We start from the raw sequence: 22,656 nt of genomic DNA on the forward strand, positions 1-22,656 counted from the left end.
CGTCCCATGGTGCTGGTTCAGGCTGGAAAGGGCACAGCAGACCACGGCAGTCCTGACAGCCCTGCCCATCTCAGCCTTGTCAGCAGCATCTGCTGGCCTTCAGGCATCTTATAGCTCCCTTGAACAAACACCTGACAGTCACCTGGGGTGCATCTAACCTGCTGTGGAGATGGACATGAGAACACCTGGCTCTAGTTTCTGCCTCTTCCTCAAGCTCTCTTGAGAAACAGCCCTCTCTCTCCACCTTTCTAAACCACAGCTATAGCTGTACTTCCAACAACATATCCCTGTAAGGGGGTCCAGCAAGGCAGCTACGGACACTGGCACTTTGCAGGAGGCCAAGCTCTGTTTGCAGAGCTGCTTCATGGAGCAATGGGCAGTGCTGCACCACCAGGCCCACCTGGGTGAGAGAGAGAGCTGCCAGGGCTTTGCCGACGTGACCCAAGAGCTTGGGGGAAAATCCCATCATGCTCCAAGAAGTCCTGTCCTGTAACCAGCATGGCCATGGATGGGGGCATGCTGAATATATGTTAAAAGGCCTGACTTGGAGATATGAGTTATAAAGTAGTGTAAAGGATACCCAGGGAAAATCCAGGAAAGCTCTGGTCCTATAATGCTGCAGGGAAACAGCGAGTTTGGGGATGTCACAGTTTTCCTTCTCCTGATGCAATTCCTTGTTCGGTGTTAGAAGGAAAGGACCCCACCACTCCCTCCACCTAGCAGGAGCTCTGACTTAAGCTTAGCTGGTGTCACATGTATAACTGAGGAGTATATCAGAGAGAAGCTCAGGCCATTGCATTTGGTCTCAGGACAGGAGAGCTCTGATCGCAGACTCACAGGGGCTGCTTTTACTCCAGAAGAAGAGGATTTGCCCACAACCAGCAATTAAGATATCATCTCTATTTGATACAGAAATCACCCCTGCAAATGCTCTACAGAGTAATTTTTCCCTACAAATGCACCTCAGTTCTGTTAATGAAATTGTGAGAAGTTTTTTGCAATATTCAGTGCAAAACAGGACCTGTATAGCATGGAGGGTGACAGCACCCAGACTTTTCCTATCTAAGAAAATACCCAGAAATTCTGTACAATGACAGCAAGCCTGACCTTTTTCCAGACAGCAGCATCAAATTATCAAGCTGAAAAAAAAGAGAAGCAGTCCTTCTAAGAAGGAAAGTGAGCAAAGAGAAGCAGTCCTTCTAAGAAGGAAAGTGAGCTCTGGAAACCAAGTAATTTAATGTCCTTTAATGTCTCCAGCCAAGCTGCATATCACTTAGAGCAGTAAGGAAAAAAAAAGTGGCAAAAAAATCAAACCACCTTTCATTCCCATGAGGAGGTCACAGAGTTTATCATGTCCAAAGGCTTACAGCCTGGCCCAGGGGCTACAAAAACCAGCAGGAAGCATTCCCTCAGAAAATGATACATCTTTCCCCCTTCTGTCAGGATCTTGCTTCTCTAATCAGATAAAACCACGTATTATATTCAGTATCCTCAGAAAAGAAAGATATGAGATTGTGCCTTTTATTCAACTCCTTTAAGACCTTAAAGAGAACCATAACAAAAAGTCCAGTCTACCTGCCTGACCGCTCCTCTCATCTCATAAAAGATAGGAAAGCTGTTTATGTATTTTCTTTAAACTTTAGCTCAGAAATTCATGTTCTTGCTCTCATTTTCTTCTTCCAGCTCAGACTTTCAGGCATGCCTCTTGCTGTCATACTTGATGTGAGCACTGAGGACTTGGAGAAAGCCATCCACCTGTGCCTTGTAGCAGGAGAGCCTATGGAGTACCACTACCACTAGCAAAGCAAACGTGCAGGTGAACCCAAATGTTCTCAGCTCTTTGCTTCTACCCATTGAACTCCCAGCAGTAGAGAGACAGTTTATCAAAAATCATATGACGGTGTCTCTTCAGCAAATGGTTGAGAAATGTCACAATCCACTTCATTAGTCCTCTCAACAGGCGTGAACAAGGCTATCAGAAAACTACCTTACAGGTCAAAAAAATTAAGCAAACAGTCTAGGACTTCTTCATTGCACTTTTAGAGTAATAACAGAGAAAAAAACTTGTCTTAAACAGAAGTTGCTATTGCAGAGACATCAAAGCTTTTAAGCTCGGGCTATTTTAAAGCAAGATGATCCTAAATATTGCCCCAAAACAACAGCTTGTTAAGCAGGCAGGTACTTACCTGTAAGGCTGAGCAGGCTACAGAGCCCATTTCTACCACAATAGCTACCAGCTATTCTGCTGTGCAAATACACTCTTCAGCTACATGGCTGCAAGCAAGCTCATATCTCAGCAGAAGGGAGAAAACACCCCTTTGGTCCTTCTACAGCAGCTGCCTAACACAGGGATGTGGTTTGAACTTGCAGAGGAGAGAGAGGCAGGGCTGTACCTAAGAGCTTGCTGTGGTTGAGAATGAAGTCAATGAAAGTCAATGTTTATCCCCTTTTCTCAACTCACAAGATGTACAGCATTTCTCCAACATTTCCAAGGGAAGAAGAACTATGAACTGCCCAGGAACACATGTTGACTAGGCTTAAATAAGGGACAGAAGGACTGCAACTGCCTTTCAGCTGCTATTAAGGCTCCCAACCCTAGTGCTGGAAAAGTGATCATCTGTGAAGGGAAAAGTGTAGCCTGCAGCAGCAGAACAAAAAGACCACTTCCAGCTCTATACCCCCATGGGAAATTTTTCTTTAGGAAGTTCACAAGCTAATTACAATCACATAGACATGACCTGGCAAAAGGGAGTTACAGCTCATAACCATCCATAGAGCTGGAGCAAAATTTGAGCTGTGTCACTGACGAACTTTTGATCATGATCTGAGGGCATGATTGGGGGAGCAGGTTTGTGAGACAAACCAGACAAACCACCAAACTCATGGTGGAGTTTTAACTCAATAGCCTGTGGTGGGGTAGGAAAAGGGAGGCCCCAGGACATGGAGAGCACTTAGGGTTGTTCCTTCAATAACGCCCAGCTACTGGGACTGTGCTTAAATGAAACCAAGTATGAGCAGGTTCTTGCTGTGCACCTTTGACTGTCTTCAGTCAAATGACCCCATAGGATAATAATTACTCCAGAAATTGGCCCAGATCCTATCTCTAGGACTGCATGTGTTAAAAAAGCTTAAGGCCATCACCAGTGAATTAATTTGCCACACTCCAAGAGGCACATTGCACTGGGCTGCTTTTGAGAGGTGGCTCCCTTCCCCTGCCCTCTTTGTGGCTTCTTCTTCCCTTCATAAGATTTGCTTGAGCATCAGAAAAATCTGTCTAGGTAGCCTGAGCCATCCCACAGCTGGAAAGACCTGTGCCCTGTGGGAGGAAGAAAGCCAAGCTCATTCAGCTGTTTTTCAGAAGGAGCCAGGGTTATCCTAGCAGTTGAGCTGGTTGCTTGCCAGGAGGAGCAAGGGAAGCTAGGAAGGGAGTTTCTAAGGAAAACCTCAGTCTTTGGCTTAAAATGTGTGGCACAGGACCCAGGGATGAAGTTGGGCTGTGAGTCAGGACCTGAAGAGAAAATATTTATTGATGCTTGAGCAGCATTTGCAGAGGAGAGAGGGGAGTTGTGGACTCTTACCAGTTATGCCTGGAAGTGATGAGGCACAGAGATGCAACACACCATGTTTTTTCAGACATCACTAATGCTTCTGCATGAGCCTGGGGGCTCTGTGGGCAGCAGGGTTTCAGTCCACACGGGGTTGGGTGCATGTTCTGGAGATTTTCAGATGAAGTTTTAATAGGTCTGTCATGCTTATCAGCATCTCTAAGAGCTCCAGGTTTAGATAAGCATTGCAGAGGATGCATATTTAAACTGACATAGGGAGAACTCTTATTTTTTCATCCATCACTTCACAGGTTTCTTTCTTAACCTCCTCAGGAGGTAAGACACCTGCTTGTGTGCATATGTGTGTGTGTGTGTGTGTGCAAAATCTTTCTCATTCCATCTGTGTTGTGATTAATTTAAGTACAACGCAGTCAATATAATGCATTGTATATATTTTAATTTCTAGACATGTCATGTACAAAGGGTTGTTCAGGAACATGTGTATCAGCCCCTCTCCTTTCAGCAGCTTAGAGAGGAGAGGAAAATCTTTAGGAAAGAATATGTGTTTTGAATAGTCAGAATTCTTCATTTTGTCCTGTGTGGACATTTTCTTTCTTAAGCCTGCTGGTTTATCCTGAACGTTGGACTTGGAAAAAACCCCATATAATTAAAGGATTTTTGTTTTTGTTGTTGTTGATGTTGTTCTGTTTTGGCTTTGTTTTTTTTTCTTTCAGCAGTAAAAAGAAAATTGAAGGGGGAAACAATCTATTCCTCTCATGAATAATCTTCAGCTTGGGTCTATGACTGCTCTGTGGTCAGCGGTTTGTTGACCACTATGGTCTGGCTGTGCTGGCTGTGAGGAGACTCTGGATTCTGAAAATCTCTGACCTCTTTGCCAAGCAGTGATGCCATGAGCTCCATGCCAGCTGCCAAGGTCTGCTCTTGCCCCCAGCACCGCAGCTGGAAATAGGGCCTGGGAGATGGTGGGAGCAAAGCATGTTATCCCAGAGCTCAGCACTGCAGTGGGAGCCTGGGACAGATGACCTGGTGGGAGAAGCAACCTGCCAAAAGAGCACAATTAGCCCAGACTGGACGATTACTGAATGAGATTACTTGTGTTAAAGTCGTCATGTGGTTGCACTTGCTGGACCACTACTGCAGCTTGGTTAAAACTCCCTGTAAAGGTCCATTGTGATCTCCTTGCTTCTTACTGAAAGGACCTGTAAGGGGCAGCACAGAAGAGGGAGAGCAGCTTTGAGCATCATAGAAGACTTAATTAGCTGGACAAAATTTACCATGGGTATAACTAGGGGCAAGGCATGACACTTCTGCAAGTGTTACTCATTCAACTCTCTACATTTAATCATGCACTTCTGTAGCTATTCTGTGCCTAAACTGTCACTGCTGAGAGTGATCCTGGTATTGCCCAGGTTATTGTGGTCCAGGATAACACATAAGCATGTGGGCTTTGGAAACCTGTTTTATAAACTAGCTTTGGAGTTCAATCGTCTATCTCTATCTGGATTTATAAGTGAAATGGTTATTTAAAGATGACATGAGATGGTTATTTAAAGATGCCAAATTTTTGTCTTGCTCTTTCTTGGATTGTGATTGAGGTCCTACTTCTGCTTGTGCTAAGACTAATCAGAGTTATAGCATATACTTTAACCTTCTGCGACCAATGCATTTATGTGAACACTTGCTGGGACCTGGCAGTAAAGACAACTCAGCACCTTTACTCTAAGCAGTGCTTCACAAACATTACCCACACCACCTTTCTGAGGCAGCAACCCACCATAAACCTTTGCAGTTCGACAGCCAGGGAAGCTAGATGGGTTAAATAATCACATTATTATATTGTTCATATGCCGCCCAAGATTTGTACCTCCCCGGTGCTTAACTAATGCACACCAATCCAGCCCCCTCCTCGTCCTCTGGCAGGTTTCCTTTGAAGCAGACAGGACAGGGGAGGCCAGCAGAGAGGATATCCTGTATTAACACAGGCCTGGAAACCAGGACATGCAAGAATAGAGTGACTTGCCCAGGGTCACGGAGGAAGTCTGTGAGGAGGCAAAAATGTAACCCAGGCTTATTGGGTCTCAGGACCACCCTCTGTTCCAAACAGGGAATCATGGCCAGAAACTGCACAGAAACCAGGAAGTTTTAGCTACTGGATACATTCTGATATTGTGAAATTTTGTTTTGTTTGGGTGACTGTTCCAGATTCCCTAAAATTGCCACATGTATTTTGGAAGTCGGACTGCTACCCTTTCAGCAAAACACACTGAAGCCTGGGAAAGGGCTGAGAGAGGAGCTGAGGGCTCATTATGGCAGGACACTGTACCACAGGGAAGGTGCATCTCACCATAGTCTGAAACCACTGATATACAGCTCCCTTACAAATCCCCAGCAAGCCTTTACCCTCTATGGGTCCCCTATTTCCTCTTCACCCTGAATCAGTTTTTTGTTCTGCTGATAAAGTCATTATCTTTCTTTCTTTCTTTGACCCCATTGGGCACCCTGACCTTGCAAAAATGAGACAAAATACCACACACGGACCTAATGATTTAAATATGAGACTGCACATTTCATCTTGAAATTCAGACGATCTTATTCAAGTGTGGAGGGAAAACAGACAGAAGTACAGCCTTTTGTGTTTGGTTGGGTACATGTATTATTTATGATGTAGAATGAATGACTGATTACCTTGAATCTTGATATGTGAGGCAAATGAAGAAACGTTACCTCTTTATATGCAATGCTACAGGAAAGTGGTTTCTTCAAGCCTCAGATGTGGGAAAAGCTGGATTATGGCACATTTCATGTGTTTAATCTGCAGCTGAAAGGTAAACAGGCAGAGTTGATTTAACAACAAGGACCTACAGTCATCTGTGGGGCAAATTCCATTGTATTTAACAGTATGGTACCGGAGCTGTATCTGCCCAGTATTTGCTGATTAAAACTTCATGTAATGGCAATGTGATTACTGGCAGAACAGTGACCTTCACCCCTGCAACTCGGCTTCAAGGGCCACAGAGCTCTGCAGCTGAATAAAAGACTCATGTCTGCAGAAGACTTTGGTCATAAAAATCAAGGCACTTCTCTGACTTTGTGATTTTCCCATAATGACCATCAGGATAGCAGGTGGATTAATCCATTTTTCACCCTGCCAAAACGACCTCTAAATTATTACAGACAGAGAGAGGAAGACTGAATTTGTATTTAGTGGGAAAAGACTTGGGTCACCAACTTGCATACTCTATCTATAATGCCATAAGTAATCATACTGTCAGCAGGCATTTAAAAATCATTTCCCCCCCATTCTTTAAGTTACTTTTCTTATCACCTAAATGGAGAGGCCGACTCCATTTCTGAGCACAACTAGAGGCTGTGAGAAACAAAGTCCTGCCCTTCCCTTCCCTCCCCTCCCACAGGAGTCCCAAGAGCAGGAGCTCGACCGTTTCCCAACCACTGCTATGCACAGTTCCCTCATTTTCCTGTTACATACACTGACCTGTGAGTGTTGCCTATCTTCCTGGTATGTTTACAAAGAGCATAGAAAAAAGGACAGAGCACCCACACAGACTCGCAGAGGCGTATTCCAGTGATATGAGTTTAAATATAACTAGAGCTTGCAAGGCATTCTAAGGTGAAAAGCTTCACATAATTGCTGACTACCCTTAAAAGTTGTATTTCTTCTTTTTTTTTGCTTAACATACACTGTCTGTAAGCGATGACAACTGAATAGGCTATTATCTCACAGGATAATGGCTTTCTGCTTCTACATCGTGCTGAGTTAAATTGGAGATACCCAGGTGTGAGCAAGGGAAAGATGTTCATTTCCAAAGCAGAGAGCCACACAGTGACAGGCTTCTGCTACCAAAGCTTTATTTCTCTCCTGTGAAATGAACTTAAGAAGGCATTGTAAAAGTAACTCTTCTTGTTGCAATGTGTTACAAAAAATTGACTCTCATTTCTGTTGTCTGCTGCCTCTAGATACAGCAAAACCATTGCCAGTCCATGCCAGATACATGGACTATTTTAGCAGACAACCAAAGTAAATGAAAGCAATCCTCCTCCTCCTCCACCAGGTTTTGATATCCTGATCCAGTGAAATAACTAATACCTGAATACTCTCATTGACTTTCTGCAGCTTTTGGCACAGCAAGGCACTGGTCATCATGAGGGCTTTTCTACCCAGAAGGTGTCCTACTGCAAAGGCTTGGCTACACAAAATTGTAACTACACTGGTGTAGTAAAAATGGTTTAATTTTCATAGGGTAGAAACAGTTATACCAGTATAAAGAAGCTTATTTATGCTTAAATTTCTATTTCCATACAAGCAGGTGAATAAGCTGTACCAGCAGCACCGTTGTGCCAGTACAAGTGTCCCCAACTAGTGGTTCTATTGGTTTATCTACTTCAGTAAAAAATATCACACCTCAAATGGAAATAGCTGTACCAGTACAAAACCTGAGTTAAACAGGCCTGAGCAAAAACTTAAAAGACAGTCTCCTTTTTTTCCCCCTCAATACTATAAAAACTGTCTTAATAAGTAATCTGGCTGGATAGATTTTGAGCACTGGCTTGAACTACCTTTCAGTACTCACTGGCAAATGTGGGTCAAATATTCAGTAGTCTGATAGCATGAATGACAGTGCTTGCAGGGAATATTGTATTTTAATCCTTCTTATTCTCATTCTTTTCAAGCAGCAATTAATGCCCTGTGTAGAGATACTGGTGTGGACAAGGGCTGAGTGAGAAGCTGTGCTCATCAGGGCTGCCCAAGCACTGTGCTGACTCAACATCCCTTCTCCTGGAACTGCTCATTGCCTTTAGGGCCAGTTTGTGTTTCCCTGCCTGACCCCGCAGCACAGCTGGGGGGACAAGGCGGGAGAGGACGGTGCTGACAGCTGTATCCACACCCCACAGACAGACGAAGGAGTTTCAGAAATCAGGCAGACCAAACCACACGGCAGAACCTGTTCCCTTAAAAACAGAAAAATGCAACCCTCATCATACTGGATACTAGTCTCATGATTTTGTGGGTCTGACTCATCATTCTTCATCTCTGAAAATTCTGCCTCACAATCTGAAAAATAAAATCTGCTTCTAGGCACAGGTCAGGTAGAGCTGGGTTGTGTTTTTCATTAAACAAGGTTTATGTCTTCCATTTGGTATTTCACTGGCAGACTTCAGTGCTGGACTGATTTGCTGCTATGGAGAATAATGTTACCTGCTCTTGGAAGAAACCTCCCTTGGCAAGTTAAACTTTTTCTAATGCTACCTTTGATTATTGGTGACAATTTACTGTCCTAGACATATGTGGCAAAAGGGCATTTTTGCCATTTTTGGTAACAGTGGAAAGCTTTCTTCTGGTTAAAGGTATGCAAAGGGAACTGGTTGAAATTAGTTTTGAAATCTCATTTGCATCACATCCTTAGACATGTAACATGAGATCTGTATTCCGAGGAAAACAAGAAGTCCTCACCTTTTGTTCCCAGTTTTGGGAACATGCAGCACGTTATTGCCCTGGGTTGGGCTCAACACTGTCAGTTAGCACCAGGAAAAACACTCTGGAAATATACTGCATCTTGCCATAGACCACGCAAGCCTAAGAACAGCTCTTCTGAACCAATGGCAAGAAAAAAGGGGGAATGGAGGGAAGTACAGGGTGTCCCCAACCCCTTTTTTTTTGTCTGTGCTATTACTGTGCTCACTAAGTTCTGACTTGTTTTAGAATTGGGATTAAAATCCTCAGTCTTTCCACTGTGAAAAGAAGGGCAAGTTGTGAGCCTGTGCTGATGTAAGGCTTTTCCTTGAGAACAGGACTTCTCCTGTGCTGGGTCATTTGTTGTGAATTTTATTAGCTGGGAATAGTCTCCATTGCCTCCCAAGTGCAGTGTGTAACACAAGATCCACTCTTTGCAGATCGTGCCCGGTGATTTAGAACGTGCCAATGATTTAAAACGATCTGTGCTCCCTCCACCCAGAGTTGCCTGCCTGGGCTGCCATCCTGTGTTTATACAGGGGCTAATAGAAAGATCCTTGTTAAAGCACTCGGGCGCTGCTGAAGCAGTAGTATCAGGAACCTTTTCCTCTTGGACCTTCCCTTGGGGATAGTGGGCAGCACAGCTACAGGTGGGCAGGAAGCTCTAATGGAGATACTGGCTATTTAACTATCAGGGAACTTCTACCACGCAGAAAATCTGTTTTAAATTTAGCAGCTGGATTCCAAATCCCTCTTCTATTATGTGTTTGTTGGAGATGTGTCTCATTATAGACACGAGTACCCAGGAGCACTATCTAATATTTCATATTTAATGCATTTGGGAGAACAGGTAAAAACACAAGGGCATGTTAAGGTGTCTGGTAGGAAAGCCAGGGGAACAGCAGTTTTCTTTGCCTCTCTGAAACTTGAACGATACCAAGAGAGGTTGAGTCTGTTTCTTATTTGATCCCTACTTACTGTATTTAGTATATAGACCAGGAAGCTGTATGACTTGGAAAACAGGGCTAAAGAACAGCACAGGGATCCGGGGCTCCAGTTCTGCCTCTGCCACTAACAACTTGGGTGACCTTGCGCAAGTCACATGACTGCTTTGCTCCCATCCCCCTCTTCGGACTTTTCTAGTTTGTAAAGGTCTTTGGGGCAGGGACAGTCACTTATGTGGTGTCTGCACAGTACCAAACACAGCAGGACTCAGGAGCTCAATTAAGGCTTGTATTTACAAATATAAGTAAATAGTAATATAAATAGAAGGCATTCTGCCTGCTCAGCATACTGCTGCTGCAGAGGATTAACCCATTCCAGAAGTCCAATGTCTTCTTGACCGCTTTGATGCCAGGACAAGATGAATAAAACATGCTACTCATTACTTTTAAAAAGCATTTGCATAAAATATATTGCTATATTTTACTACATTTTCCTGTTGTGCAAGCCCACCTTTATGTGGTAAGATTTATTGCATGCTAAGATTTATTGACTTATTTCAGCGTGGAAATGACTATTAAGATTGACCTGTCAGCAGTTTTTAATTTAATTGCTCTTTGATCCTTCAGCCTTGAACATATTTGCATTTGCAACTAAGCAACACTTGTAGAGTATGGCAGAAGCAGTCACTGAGATGCAGAGTCCTAAGGAAGCCTGCAAGTTTCTCCATTTCTGGATGTGGACCATGTTGAGTTACTGCAGGTTTTCAATCTCACTTTACCCTTACAAGCGTGTTTTTGGGTGGCAAAAATACTCCTTTCTTTCCTTAACCTTTTAATCCTACTCTGAGTATAGAAAAGGCGGAATCTCAAAGGCACAATTTCCAACCTGAAACCAAAACCAGATATATCTACATCTGCCCATATTCCATGTTCCCTGCCCACATTAAGTGCACAGGCTTCATCCACAAGGGTAGGGGGATGAAACCTGTGGCCACTCTGCATGAAAATGCATCCTAGGTTGCTCTGTGATATAAAGCAAAGGTCTGGAGGATTGATGATTTCCATGGCTTTTATATGGAAATGTATTACATAGCATCCTCCTCTGCGGGGAAAACCAGCGCTACTGCACAACCTAGTGCAAAACTGACTATTTGGAAATAGGTAGGATGATCAGGACTATAAAGGAGAATGAGGATGTGGAACTTCCCTCTCCTGGAATGAAAGACCTGCTCTGCTTCCCAGTTTGAACCTGGAAAAATTATCTATAATGACAGATGCATAGGATAAAACTAGCAAGCTTTAACTTGTATAACTGGGCTTAGAACACTTTGTACGAACATTGGCCCCAGTAGCAGTAAAGCAGTAATTTTACATAACACAGAATCGTTGCTAAATTATTCATCAACACATAAAAATATAACTCTTTGCAGTTCTGCAGCACTGGCTGTCAGCAAATTGCCTCTGACAGTTCCTTCCATAAGTTGGGAAGTTTGGAACATTAGCAGCAAGGCTAATGAATGAGGAAGTATGCACTGTGCAGGCAGCCAAACCACTGCTCTGTGTTTGGTGCTGCTGGTTGGGAACATGCCAGGTACACCCACCTCCTGGGCTGACTGAAGGACTGAGGGCTGGATTTTATCAGCAAAGGGTCTATACTGGGGAGAGGTGGAGTCTGGTCCTGAGCATGTTAACCCACCAAGTAGCTGTATCAGCAGAGATATGTGCAGTCTCAGAATCTTGTTGGTAAAATTCAGATCTATCAGTAGTTTTGGTGGACCTGCTGCTTCCTGAGGCACCTCCTGCACGTCCTTTGCATTCTTAGATGCGGCTGGGGCAGGAAGGGCTGCAGCTCTTTGAAGTACATGTGCCTCACTCCTAGGTTCTGTCAGAGGGCAGATGCATCCATTTCCCTCTCCCTTCAACATTATCATTACCTCTGGTTTAAGAAGATGAGATTACACTGGCTACTGGCATCTGGGTGCTGTAGTTGGCAAACACTGGATCATGGATCATTCTCCACCCCAGCTGCAGTCCACATGTGGAGCCTTTGCTCATCGCCGCAGGACAAGCACTTGGTTTGCAGTCTTGAGTACTGGCTAAATCAAACCACATTTTGGCTTATCACAAGGCAAAAAAAGCCCAAACCAGAGACACAATCCAGCAGTACTGCCACCCCAAATCAGTACCCTCAAGCTGTGACCCACTCACCCGTGCCAAGCACTACTAGGGACAGATGCCAGTGCTTCTGACAGAAACCCCTCTGTTGAATGCATGGAACAAGACAAAGGCAGCCCACGCCTATTTGCACTATGTTTGCTTTGTTCCTGTTACAGTAAACACAGGTTCTGATGTAGAAGACAATGATGTTCCACAGTCTTGCTCTTTCAATAAGGTTTCCTCTTCCAGCTCCTGACTTGCAAACTGGACAGTGGTGTTTGTGTATGAATAAATGTCCTCTTTCAGCCTGGTGTTCAACTGCAACACCACTATGCTTTGTTCAGGGGAAAACCTTTTAGGGTTTCAGGCAAAATAGTGACCCCAGAAAAGAGACATGGCATGTACATGTTTTTATCAGTTCACAGACAAAAAAGCAAAGAAGAAAAAAAAACAAAAACAAAGGAAAAGAAATTGGCTGAAGATAGCATTATCTGGAGCTGGATTTGACATTGCCTCCAGCAGGGACTGCGTATAGCTGCTGTGATTGCGCCAAAACCTAGTCCCTGACTTTCTGGAAGTTCCTATTTTACAGGACAAAAAAAGCTACTGTTAAAAATGGAAAAGGATCCCGTGGTAAAGATACTTTTTTAACTATTCCTGACCTTCTCAAATGACGAAGGAGACTCTGCGTGCGCGCGTGCTCCTGTACATATGGAATGAGTGATGGGAGGGAACAGACTATGGAAGCGAGCTTGTTCCTAAACTCCTTAAGTGTGAAAAACACAATATTCCTGTTAAGTAGTTCTATTTTCTCTCTCTTTTTGAAGTCTTCAATACTGCAATAAATCAGAAACTGTTTAAACAAGAACAAAAAGTTGGTAGACAAACACAGGATAGTGGGACTTTGATACCTGGCACAGCATCATGTAACCTGCTAGTACTTATGCAAATTATATTTATTTAACAAATACTTTATAATATTTGGTAACAATAATAAAAAAAAGTACCTTTTTGCTCTCAGAAAGGGTCATCCATCTTACCATACTTTGATGAACAACCCTGAGAATGCAGCTACACAGAAAAACTTTCTCCAGCCAAAGGAAGACATCAGCTATGAATCAAACTCCATGCCCTACTCAGCAACAAAAAAGAAAAGCAGACCAAAACAGTGATGCACAAAATCCAGGTGAACATTACTAAAACATCAGGAATTTGTTTCATTTTATGCTTAAAAAGAACTTTATTATTGCAAAAGTAATTTTCTGCAAGCAAGGAAATGCAACCATTATGGCAGCTAAAGCTATAGCAGGGGAATGGCGTATTTTATTGTGTGTGCTCAGCAGCAACAAATGGAGTAACAATGGGAATAGTCTAATAAATCTTAACAGAAGTGTCACAGGCAAAGCACGTTGGTACACATAATGCATATGTAACCCAACAGAGAATTAGAGATGAGAAACAATGCACACAAATAAATACTTTAAATATGTAAAAGTTGCTAATTAATGGTTGCAGAAAACTATTTTTCATATTGCACCAACAAAGAACCAATTTATAAACATTCCATTCAGACTAACTGATTCAAATCAAGATTTGTGCAAATCTTTGGATTCAAATTAAACCTTGTGCTTAAAGCTAAGCAGCACTCAACAATAGAACTACTTCTTTCTTTTCTGGAGAGGTTAGAGGGAAAACTATCTTGGGGTGTCATTTTCCATTGTTTCATAAATGAATCTCTTGTTCTCTTTCTTTCTCCTTCATACTGATGAAGTGCCAATTTTTGGCTGTGGCAAATGTAGCATAAATAGTGCAAATCACTTGTATGAGCTATGGAAGTTGAACCCTGCCATGTTTGGAACTCCGCAGATTGATGTGCATGTCAAGAGGTCTTTTGGTCCAATACTTTGCATGACTAACAGGCTGTCTCTACCAAAAAAAAAAAAATCTATAATGAAGTCCTGTAAGTCAAATAGCTCATGCAGACAACCAGTATTATTTAAAATTAAATATCTAATCAGAGAGATTTAATGCTGACTTAATGGTTGAATAATGGTCTGAACTAAAAAAAAAAGTTAATAAAAACTTAAAAAAAGGGGAGAGAAGAAGCAGAAGCAGAAATTTTTATTTCAGATGTGAGATTAGATTTTTCTAAGCCCTAAACATTGAATTATACCTGTACAAAAAATAAAGATACCAAATCCAAACTCTCCATTCAGTTTCCGTGGTGATGCCATTTTTCCACTTAATTTCAATCTCTTACTAAAAAAGAAAATATAAAGGGCTGGATGAATCAGGCATATATCTGAGTCTTTCCTCTGGTTGAACTGAGGCAAGAGCATGTGGGGACAATCTAGGGTGAAGGACACTAAAGAAAAGGGGAGCTCCCTGTCCTTCTTGCAGTCTTTCAAAAAAGACAGGAGCTTGCAGACTGTGCTATGACAGGACATGTCAGGGTGTAACCTGGGCGACATGTACATCTCTAGACACAGGCTGTGTCTGCACTAGCAGTGTGGGACAGCAAGAGCAGCCATAAAGGTGAAAATACTTGGTACTGAGAACACCATGTCTTTACCAGACATGTTTCAGGGTTTCTCTTTTAACTCAGGATGAGCTAACCAATATTACTACTAAAAGCATGAACAGAAAGTTACTATATGGAAGGGTCATACCTGTAACTAGGTTTCACCATAAATGGGTTTACAGTAAAATCTGCATTTATCTGGGGTTTAATTGAGCTCCTACCAAGAGTTCAACAGCACCTGGATGACAGTTTAAGAGTAGACATAACTCCCATTAACATGAGAAAGGAATGAACACCCAGCCTAGGCTTCCTCCTGTAGGTAGCTGAACTCCCCCTCCATTTTTAGTTTGAGGTGTGACTGAGCCATCAGGATTTTTCGTAATATTTTTGCTGTCAAAGTCAAGATGACATCTCATTTTGTAGCTGTTTTTATAGCTTTTGAAAGCTTTCACTCAGAAATTTATCCATGAATAAAACTTAGAAACTTTAGTTCTATATAGTGCCAGCACCCAGAACCAGAACCTTTGCATTGTGAAATCCAGAGGATGTTATTGTCCAAAAATCCAGTTTTGGATCCCTTACATTGAAAAGTAAGTACTTATATAACTTATTACACTAAAAGGCTGTTAGTGTGGAAGGGCTACATACCCAGGGCCTCCAGGCAACACTAAGAACAAGAAGAAGGAGAGATGCACTGAATTTTGTCTTGCAGCAGCCAGCCAAGGAAGCAGTATTTGCTGCTGGTGGGAGTATCTTACAGCATCAAACCTATGAGTGACTGAATCCTTTCCTGTGACAGCATTTTCAACATGCTGTTGTTTCTGATCTTCAGCATACTGAGAAGACTTTGAAGGAAAAAGAAGCATAATCACAATCAAAAAAGGTGATCTTATTTATCCTAGGGTGCGACAGAGCACCTTAATTCAGAATACATAAGCTCCCCTAATGAGGAAATGGAACATTATCAGTACTCCATTATTGTTGAAATGTATATAACTCACATATCAATCCCAGCTGGTGATTTCTACTGCATTTCTAAACTGTTAGCTGTGAGCACTTTCCTGGCTTGAGGTATTTTACGTTAGACTTGAGATACTGAGCACAGAATACTGGTTTGCTTAAGTCTATCTCTAGTTCTAATTTCTCTGAGTAAATAGAAAATATCTGGCAAAAAAAGAGCCTTTAAAGTCATGTCAGGTTTTGATTTTGTTTTTATTCGTGGCACTAACAGACATCAGTATTTTACAATATATAATATATAGTCACATTAAATGCAGATGGCTAAATAGTCTCGTGCTTCAACAGTCCATAGCTATACATTTTAAATTCCAGCTAAAAAAAAAAAAAAAAAAAAAGGAATCTGCCACCACTCTAGTCTGTGATTATAAAAATGTAAATGTACAAACTTCCTCTTCTTCAGTTTCACTACAATATAGGAAACGTGAAAAAGCATTTTCATTTGTCCTTTTTAAGTTAATCAATTTAACGAAATATTTTCAAAATATGTACAACAACAACTACCAAAGTAGTTAGCATTTGAAAAAGATGCTGCTATAAATACTTGTGAGACAACATACAACAGCCATACGAATTAGAAACCAAGGGCCAACTTATGCATGACCTGAACAACAGACCACAAAAGTCCTGGATACTGATAGAAAGCAGCTTCACTTCATTTTGCAATGCAGAACGAATTCTGCATCTTGGACCTCTATATTCTGACTCTTGTTTATAACCTTCACAGTCTGTTGCAAATAGAGATCCTTTAAGGTGGCTCAATATTTCTGAAGTGCCATGAATGTTACCAGGGTTCAGCATATCTCTGCACATTAGCATTCTATACGTCGTATCCCATAAGTAACTTTTCAATAGACACTGTCTCACATTCATTATTGATTGCCTGCTTTCTCAGAGCTCCAGCAGAGACGCAAAGTTCATTTAATTTTAAAAACTGATGACCCCAGCATATGACAACTTAGGTATCATAACTTTTTTCTTGTGATTGTTTTTTATAGACCTTTATTCTGGTTTCACCCTAATCACTTACAGCCCTTTTTGAAATCAAAAAAGAAGCAAGTAAATAGTTTGAAATACTTACATACTTTTAACAGCTTGAAATGAGTATTACTTTTCAGATAGCTAGCAAAGTTTTTAATTTTGCCCATAAACACAATTAAGTATTAACACAGGACTGCACAGTGTTTATATTCTTATTAACCTGCCAACAAGAATAGTTTATTGGCAACCTTAAATATTCAGAGGCAAAACACAATTCCTTGGCACAGAAGCTTTACAGCAGAGCAACATATTTTCCCCTTAGAACCATTATGCAGGAACACACAGAAAATTAACTACAACTTATTTTGGCTTGTAGTCAAGAGAATAAACTAAACTTCTTGATGTTTTTTGCCACTTCAGACTCTGAATGATGATTAGGGGTGCATATGGGGTTAGATTTTCCAGTTACCTATTTTTTTTACATTGTTCAAACGAGCAGAGGGACCTGTAACAAAGAAAAGCACATGATCATTCAAGATATTTTTAAACCTCCAACTGCTGACATTGTTAACCAAACATTCTCCCATGGGGCCGACTTCAAGTTTGGTCTGTTCATCTGCTCCTTGAGACTATTTAAGCTTATCTGCTTTTTTTCTAGCTATATCACTTGGTCTAATGAAAAGTGCTGTCCTTCCCTAAAAACGCACCTAAAAGTCCTAAGGAAGTATGGTCGCAATTGTGTTGTTTCTGGAGCATAGGTGATGCATTTTTCTGAGATATTCCTTCATTTTGTGGAACGAACAGAAGCCCAGGCTGGAAGTATGCAACATCTGACAGTCAAAATCTGTTCTGTATTGGTTAGCTGTCACTGGCCATAAAAATCAATTGATGAGTACTTTGCTTCCTGATTGGATGAAGGAAACTCCCAATGGCTTTGATTCAGGAAAACACTTAAGCAAATGCTTATCTTCCTTCCCAGTCCTCAGGTCATCTAAACATATGCTTAATTTTAAATACATATGCTAAGGTGCCCTTCCAAATTCAAAGTTACTGAGCTTTGGTTCTATCAGAGAGATATACATTAAGGTCACTGCAAAAGCTAAACAGGAATAATCCATTTAATAAAGTCTAAATTTTCCATTTTGGCCTTTATTCTTGAGAAAAAAATAGGTCATGGTATTAATTATTAGCAAGGTGAAGAGTTCAAATTAAGTTTTATCTTCCAATTCAAACAGAGTAACAGCATGCAAATGCCTGCCTCTCACTCTGCATGGGAACTGGAATCACTTTATAGGCTCATTATAACCTGTATATCAAGCTTGGCCAACCTTATCCTGGGGCCTCCTGCCCTGTTTCCAGCATACCAAAGCCTGCATCAGCTGTGGCTTTGAGTCTGTAATTTCTGTCATTGACCCACAGATACTGATGATAACAAACTGTATTTGCTCATTCACAATTATGCTTCTCTGTTTATGTGAGAAGAATAGTCCACTGCTTGACCTAAAGGTATGGAACTAGGCCATGCTTCCTAGAAGACACTCAACAGGCCATAATTCCGATCGATGCGTTACTTGTTGACAACCAACTCCAAATTATTCCAGAGAACACCAGGGACTCATTGCAGTTGGTGCAGTAATTACCTTATCTGGCTCCTTTGATTGACAACAGAATGATACACTGCACATATCAAGAGCTGACGTGACCTAACACGGATGCCAAACATCACCATGAATGCTTGTGTGAACTGTGATGGAGCCAAATTCATTTTTAAAACCTCAGTGAACAAACAGAAAAGGCTACTTCGGTGCAACTCCAATCTTTATTGGAAAATACACGGAATCTGCAGAATCTCCCTTACACATACCATTTAAAAGTGGTCTAAAACAATGATTTTACTAAGAGCAACAGCCTGTTCTTTAGAGATATAACTTGTTTTCTCCACCATGTGCAGACACCTTCCGCTGCAATATTTCTACCAAATCCCTGGGTACAACTCTACCTAAAGTGAGTGGATGGTGTATAAGCTAAAGCAACTGTTATAGCTTCTCTTTGTTGAGTAAGATTTTTAATCCTGCATGGACTTGTGCTCCAACTACCTACAGCTAGACATCTAACAGGTTATTTGCATGTGTAGTTACGGTTTTTTTCACAGATAATCATGGTAAATCCCAAGGCAAGTTACACAAACACAAAAATACTCAAGCATTGATATACAGAATTTCAGAAATCTAGCTATGTTATTTTGCATTTTCTGAGATGGCAAATAGGAAGTTAAAAACTGGACATATAGATCTTAACTATATGACACTTTGACACAATTTAAGAAAAACACTAGTTCACTTCTAAAATCAGAACGTCAAATGGTACAGCTCTATGGCCTGAGTCTTGCCCACCAGAATTAGCCAAAATTTGGTCTCAGATGAACTTCCGAAATCAACTGATTCTCCTTTGCACATGCAGCAGGCCCCATGGCTGGGACGCAGCCTCCTCACTAGTGAGATATGTTCATTTCTCGAGACAAGAAACCACCAAAGGCACCAGGGCCGCCATCATGGCTGGTGGCTTTACTTGACACCACAGTTGAGCAGGCTCAACTGGGCTTAGCATCTGCAAGGATTTTTCTTCAGGAGTCTGTGAACAGCAACAGTGTGCAATAAAACAGAAGCCATTTCTTCAACACAAAGAGAGATTTATTTCCTAAAACAGGCACAGTACTCGAAAAAATGGATTAAGGAAGAGTCAGGAGAGCTGCGCATATACTATCTTACCTATACTTGGCATTTCCCTGGAGCATCTATTTCTGCTCTGGTTTGTTTTGGCTGACCCAATTAAAGACTGTGCTGTGCAGACCCTGACTCTCAGCTAGGCAAGGTCAGCCTGCAGCAACTTCTCTCCTCACTTCCTGCACAGTGAATCTTTTAACCTTAAAGTTCATGACTTTAGCAAACAGCTGTGTAATCAGCGGAGGAGTGGAGGAGCTGCCTTTTCACAGATATTACTTGAGCTCAAATGTTTGTTGGGATGCTCCTTATCTAGGCAATTGGTTGCTTTTTACATTTGCTTCTCCTGACAGCTCCGTTTGATCTACTTCCATTGCAACTAACCCCACATAAATAAGCATCGAGTCACACATAACTGTGCAACACAGATTCTTCCCAGTTTTCTAAAATATTAGCTAAATAAATGACTCTGTTGTCAGCAACACAGATTTTTCCCAGTTCTCTACAATATCAGCTAAAAAAATGACTTTGCTGTCAGAAGCCCTTGTCCCAGAAGACTTTGAGAAGACAATGGAAGAGAAACAGATGCCATTACTGAACTGAACTACCTACTCCGCTGTCTAGTTTGCTGCAACCAAAATCTTCCAGAAAGCAAAGCCAAAACCAGCCCTGTGCTCACATCTCCAAATCACAACATCATAGAACTTTGACAGAGGAGGCAAAACAAAGAAAAAAGTTTGCATCAGCCTTGGCATAAAGCAACCTGTCAGCCACTGCCTACAAAAAACTTAAGTGTTCCTTAGACACGAGTAAAGGAAGAAAACCCTGATATTCAGCTATCATGTACTCCCTCCTCTGTGGATTCAACTTTTGCTGCCACAACTTGTCTAACTGCAGGGAAGAATCAGAATTTGGCTCTCAATATAATGCAGAAAACTAGAAGAGATATTAAAACAGACTGGATAGAAAGTCTTTTCAGAAATCTGACAACATTTTTACTTTAATCAGTTATCAAGGACATGAGATCTCAGATGTCAAAGTGTCATGATGACTTTGGCATATACAAGACTAGCTTGCATATCCAATATCTGGAAGGACAGCAGAGTAATAAGAAAATCATACTCTGTCTTGGACAAAACACTGCTCTCTTGTATTTTCATAAGAGACCTATATAATGAGATGTACTCTTCTGCTGTTCCAACGTCGAAACTAGCTAAAATTACTCTGTCTTGGAAAGGAGACAAGACAGGCATAGTATTTAGCAGAATACATGAGTATATCTGGTGTACTTTCATGACCTGCACTGGTTATCCAAGTGTTTTGAAATAAATCCCCCAAAGATATGATAAAGACTTGTTTTCATGAGTAGTGCTATGGATCCCCTCAGAGCAATGCAGTTGGAAGAATAAGAAATCTGAAGTATCTAGAAAACAACTGCATGAAGTACCCTTGAATGTCCAAGTCCCATTTTTTCTGTCAACTGGTGAAGTGGGGAAATAAAGGCCTGACTTCTTCATAATTTGTAGTCTTAGAATCATAGAATTTCTCAGATTGGAAGGGACCCATAAAGATCACTGAGTCCAATTCCCTGCTCCTCCCAGGACTGCCTAAAACTAAACCATATGACTAAGAGCATTGTCCAGCTGCTCCTTGAACTCTGTCAGGCTTGGTGCTGTGACCACTTCCCTGGGGAGCTGTTCCAGTGCACAACCACCCTCTGGGTGAAGAACTTTTTCCTACTGAACAGGAAAGTCATATGAACTTCCCCTGACACAGCTGCATTCCCTTCCCTTGGGATCTATTGCTGGCTGCCACAGAAAGGAAACCATGCCCGTCCCTCAGCTGCCCTCCTCAAGGAAGGCACTGACTGCGATGAGGTTGCTCCTCAGCCTTGTCCAAGCTGAACAAACCAAGTGTGAACTCATCGTATGCATTACACAGACGTAATTTTTCACATGAAAAATTAACTGCACACCCAGATTCCTCATGTAATCAGAACATGCTGATGTAAATTTCCATGAAACACTGATTTGTTTGTGCCATTTGTATGATTCTGTGGAATTTCTGGTTCATCAGAAACCAGATTTTTTTGACAATTTTTGAATGTTAAAATTTGAGTGCATTTTAAAATTTAAAAGAGGACAAGTGAGCAAGGCTAAAGTCTATTTACACACGGTTGGCATCAGCTAAATCATGCGTTAGGAAAACTACATCTGCTTTTCTACATTCCCTTAAGTCCTTGGATCAAAATCTATTCTTGGATACTGCAGTGTAATTGGGATGCCTCCACTAAGGACAATTGATCTGCTTCTCTTTACCAAGAAATACAGTGTAACTTGAGATTAGGAACAACAAACTTTGATCAAAGAGATAAGTGAAGTTACTCCAAAAATCACACACAGACAACTGAGCATTTTGCCATCTGGGAGCTGACCGATTCACATCTAACCAGAAAAGTGAAACACACATCATTCAATTAATGAAGTTCAGGCAGACATTAAATTGACCTCACAGTTTTACTGACAGCTCTCAGCACATGTGACCAAGGTTTAAGTGTTGGGAATCAAGGTCTAGGACACAATACTGAAATTAGGAGAGAATATTTATTTATAAATCCGCTTCAGGGTCTCATATCTGATCTTTCTTAGGCTCACCTTGTCTAAAGGACATCTAGTATTATCTCGGATAACAGAGAACGAAAAGGTCATGAAAATGCTTTCTGAAATTATAGTCATGCTCTTGATGGTCTCTTTAATAAAAAGTATTGTCTGTTCACATGGTTGCATAGTCACACAGGTGTGTTTCATTAGCTGTTCAAAGGTTTCAAATCTATTCCTGATCTTTGATTCAGTTAGAGGAAATAGTGCATGTAGCTTCTTCTGATGGAAGGAAGAAATGTGTGCCTAGAACAGCTTAAAAATGGCTCTGAAAACACAGCAGGCATAAGTCGTGTCATCCCAGTAAAACATAAAAGTACATTTACCTTTCTTAACTTTGCTGCTCCAGCACCAGAGCGAATGGCCTCCATTAGGGCTTGCCTTGCCTCTGCTGGGTTACCTGTAGCTGTGGCAGAGGATTTAGGAGCTGCTGCTGACAGCTGAATGGGAGGTGGTGGTGGTGGCTGGGCAGGGGCAGGTGGGATATACAGCTGCTCTTCCTGAAGGTCTTCTGCCTTCTGCAAGGACAGTTCTGCATCCCTAAAACGCTGCAGCTCTTCAGAGGCCAATGAGGAGATCTGCTCATCATGCAATTGAAAGAAGGTGGTTAATATCAAGCATGG

The 22,656-nt window shown here is 41.6% G+C and overlaps 1 protein-coding gene across 1 annotated transcript in view; it reads right to left on the bottom strand.

Moving 5' to 3' along the window:
• Positions 1-15,851: 15,851 nt before the first annotated feature.
• Positions 15,852-22,656, bottom strand: part of LOC121674365 (protein cordon-bleu-like) — a gene marked incomplete at its 5' end in the record, with an annotated part of 29,162 nt that continues 22,357 nt past the window's right edge. Inside the window, 2 exons of the mRNA XM_042048655.1 lie at positions 15,852-17,161; positions 22,360-22,611. Of these exons, the coding sequence (XP_041904589.1) occupies positions 17,144-17,161; positions 22,360-22,611 (270 nt within the window). The remainder of the gene's footprint in view (positions 17,162-22,359; positions 22,612-22,656) is intronic.

Source organism: Corvus kubaryi, unplaced genomic scaffold (genome assembly GCF_017639235.1).
Source record: "Corvus kubaryi isolate FWS band 111438036 unplaced genomic scaffold, C.kubaryi_AGA036_p1.0 68, whole genome shotgun sequence".
NCBI lineage: Eukaryota > Metazoa > Chordata > Aves > Passeriformes > Corvidae > Corvus > Corvus kubaryi.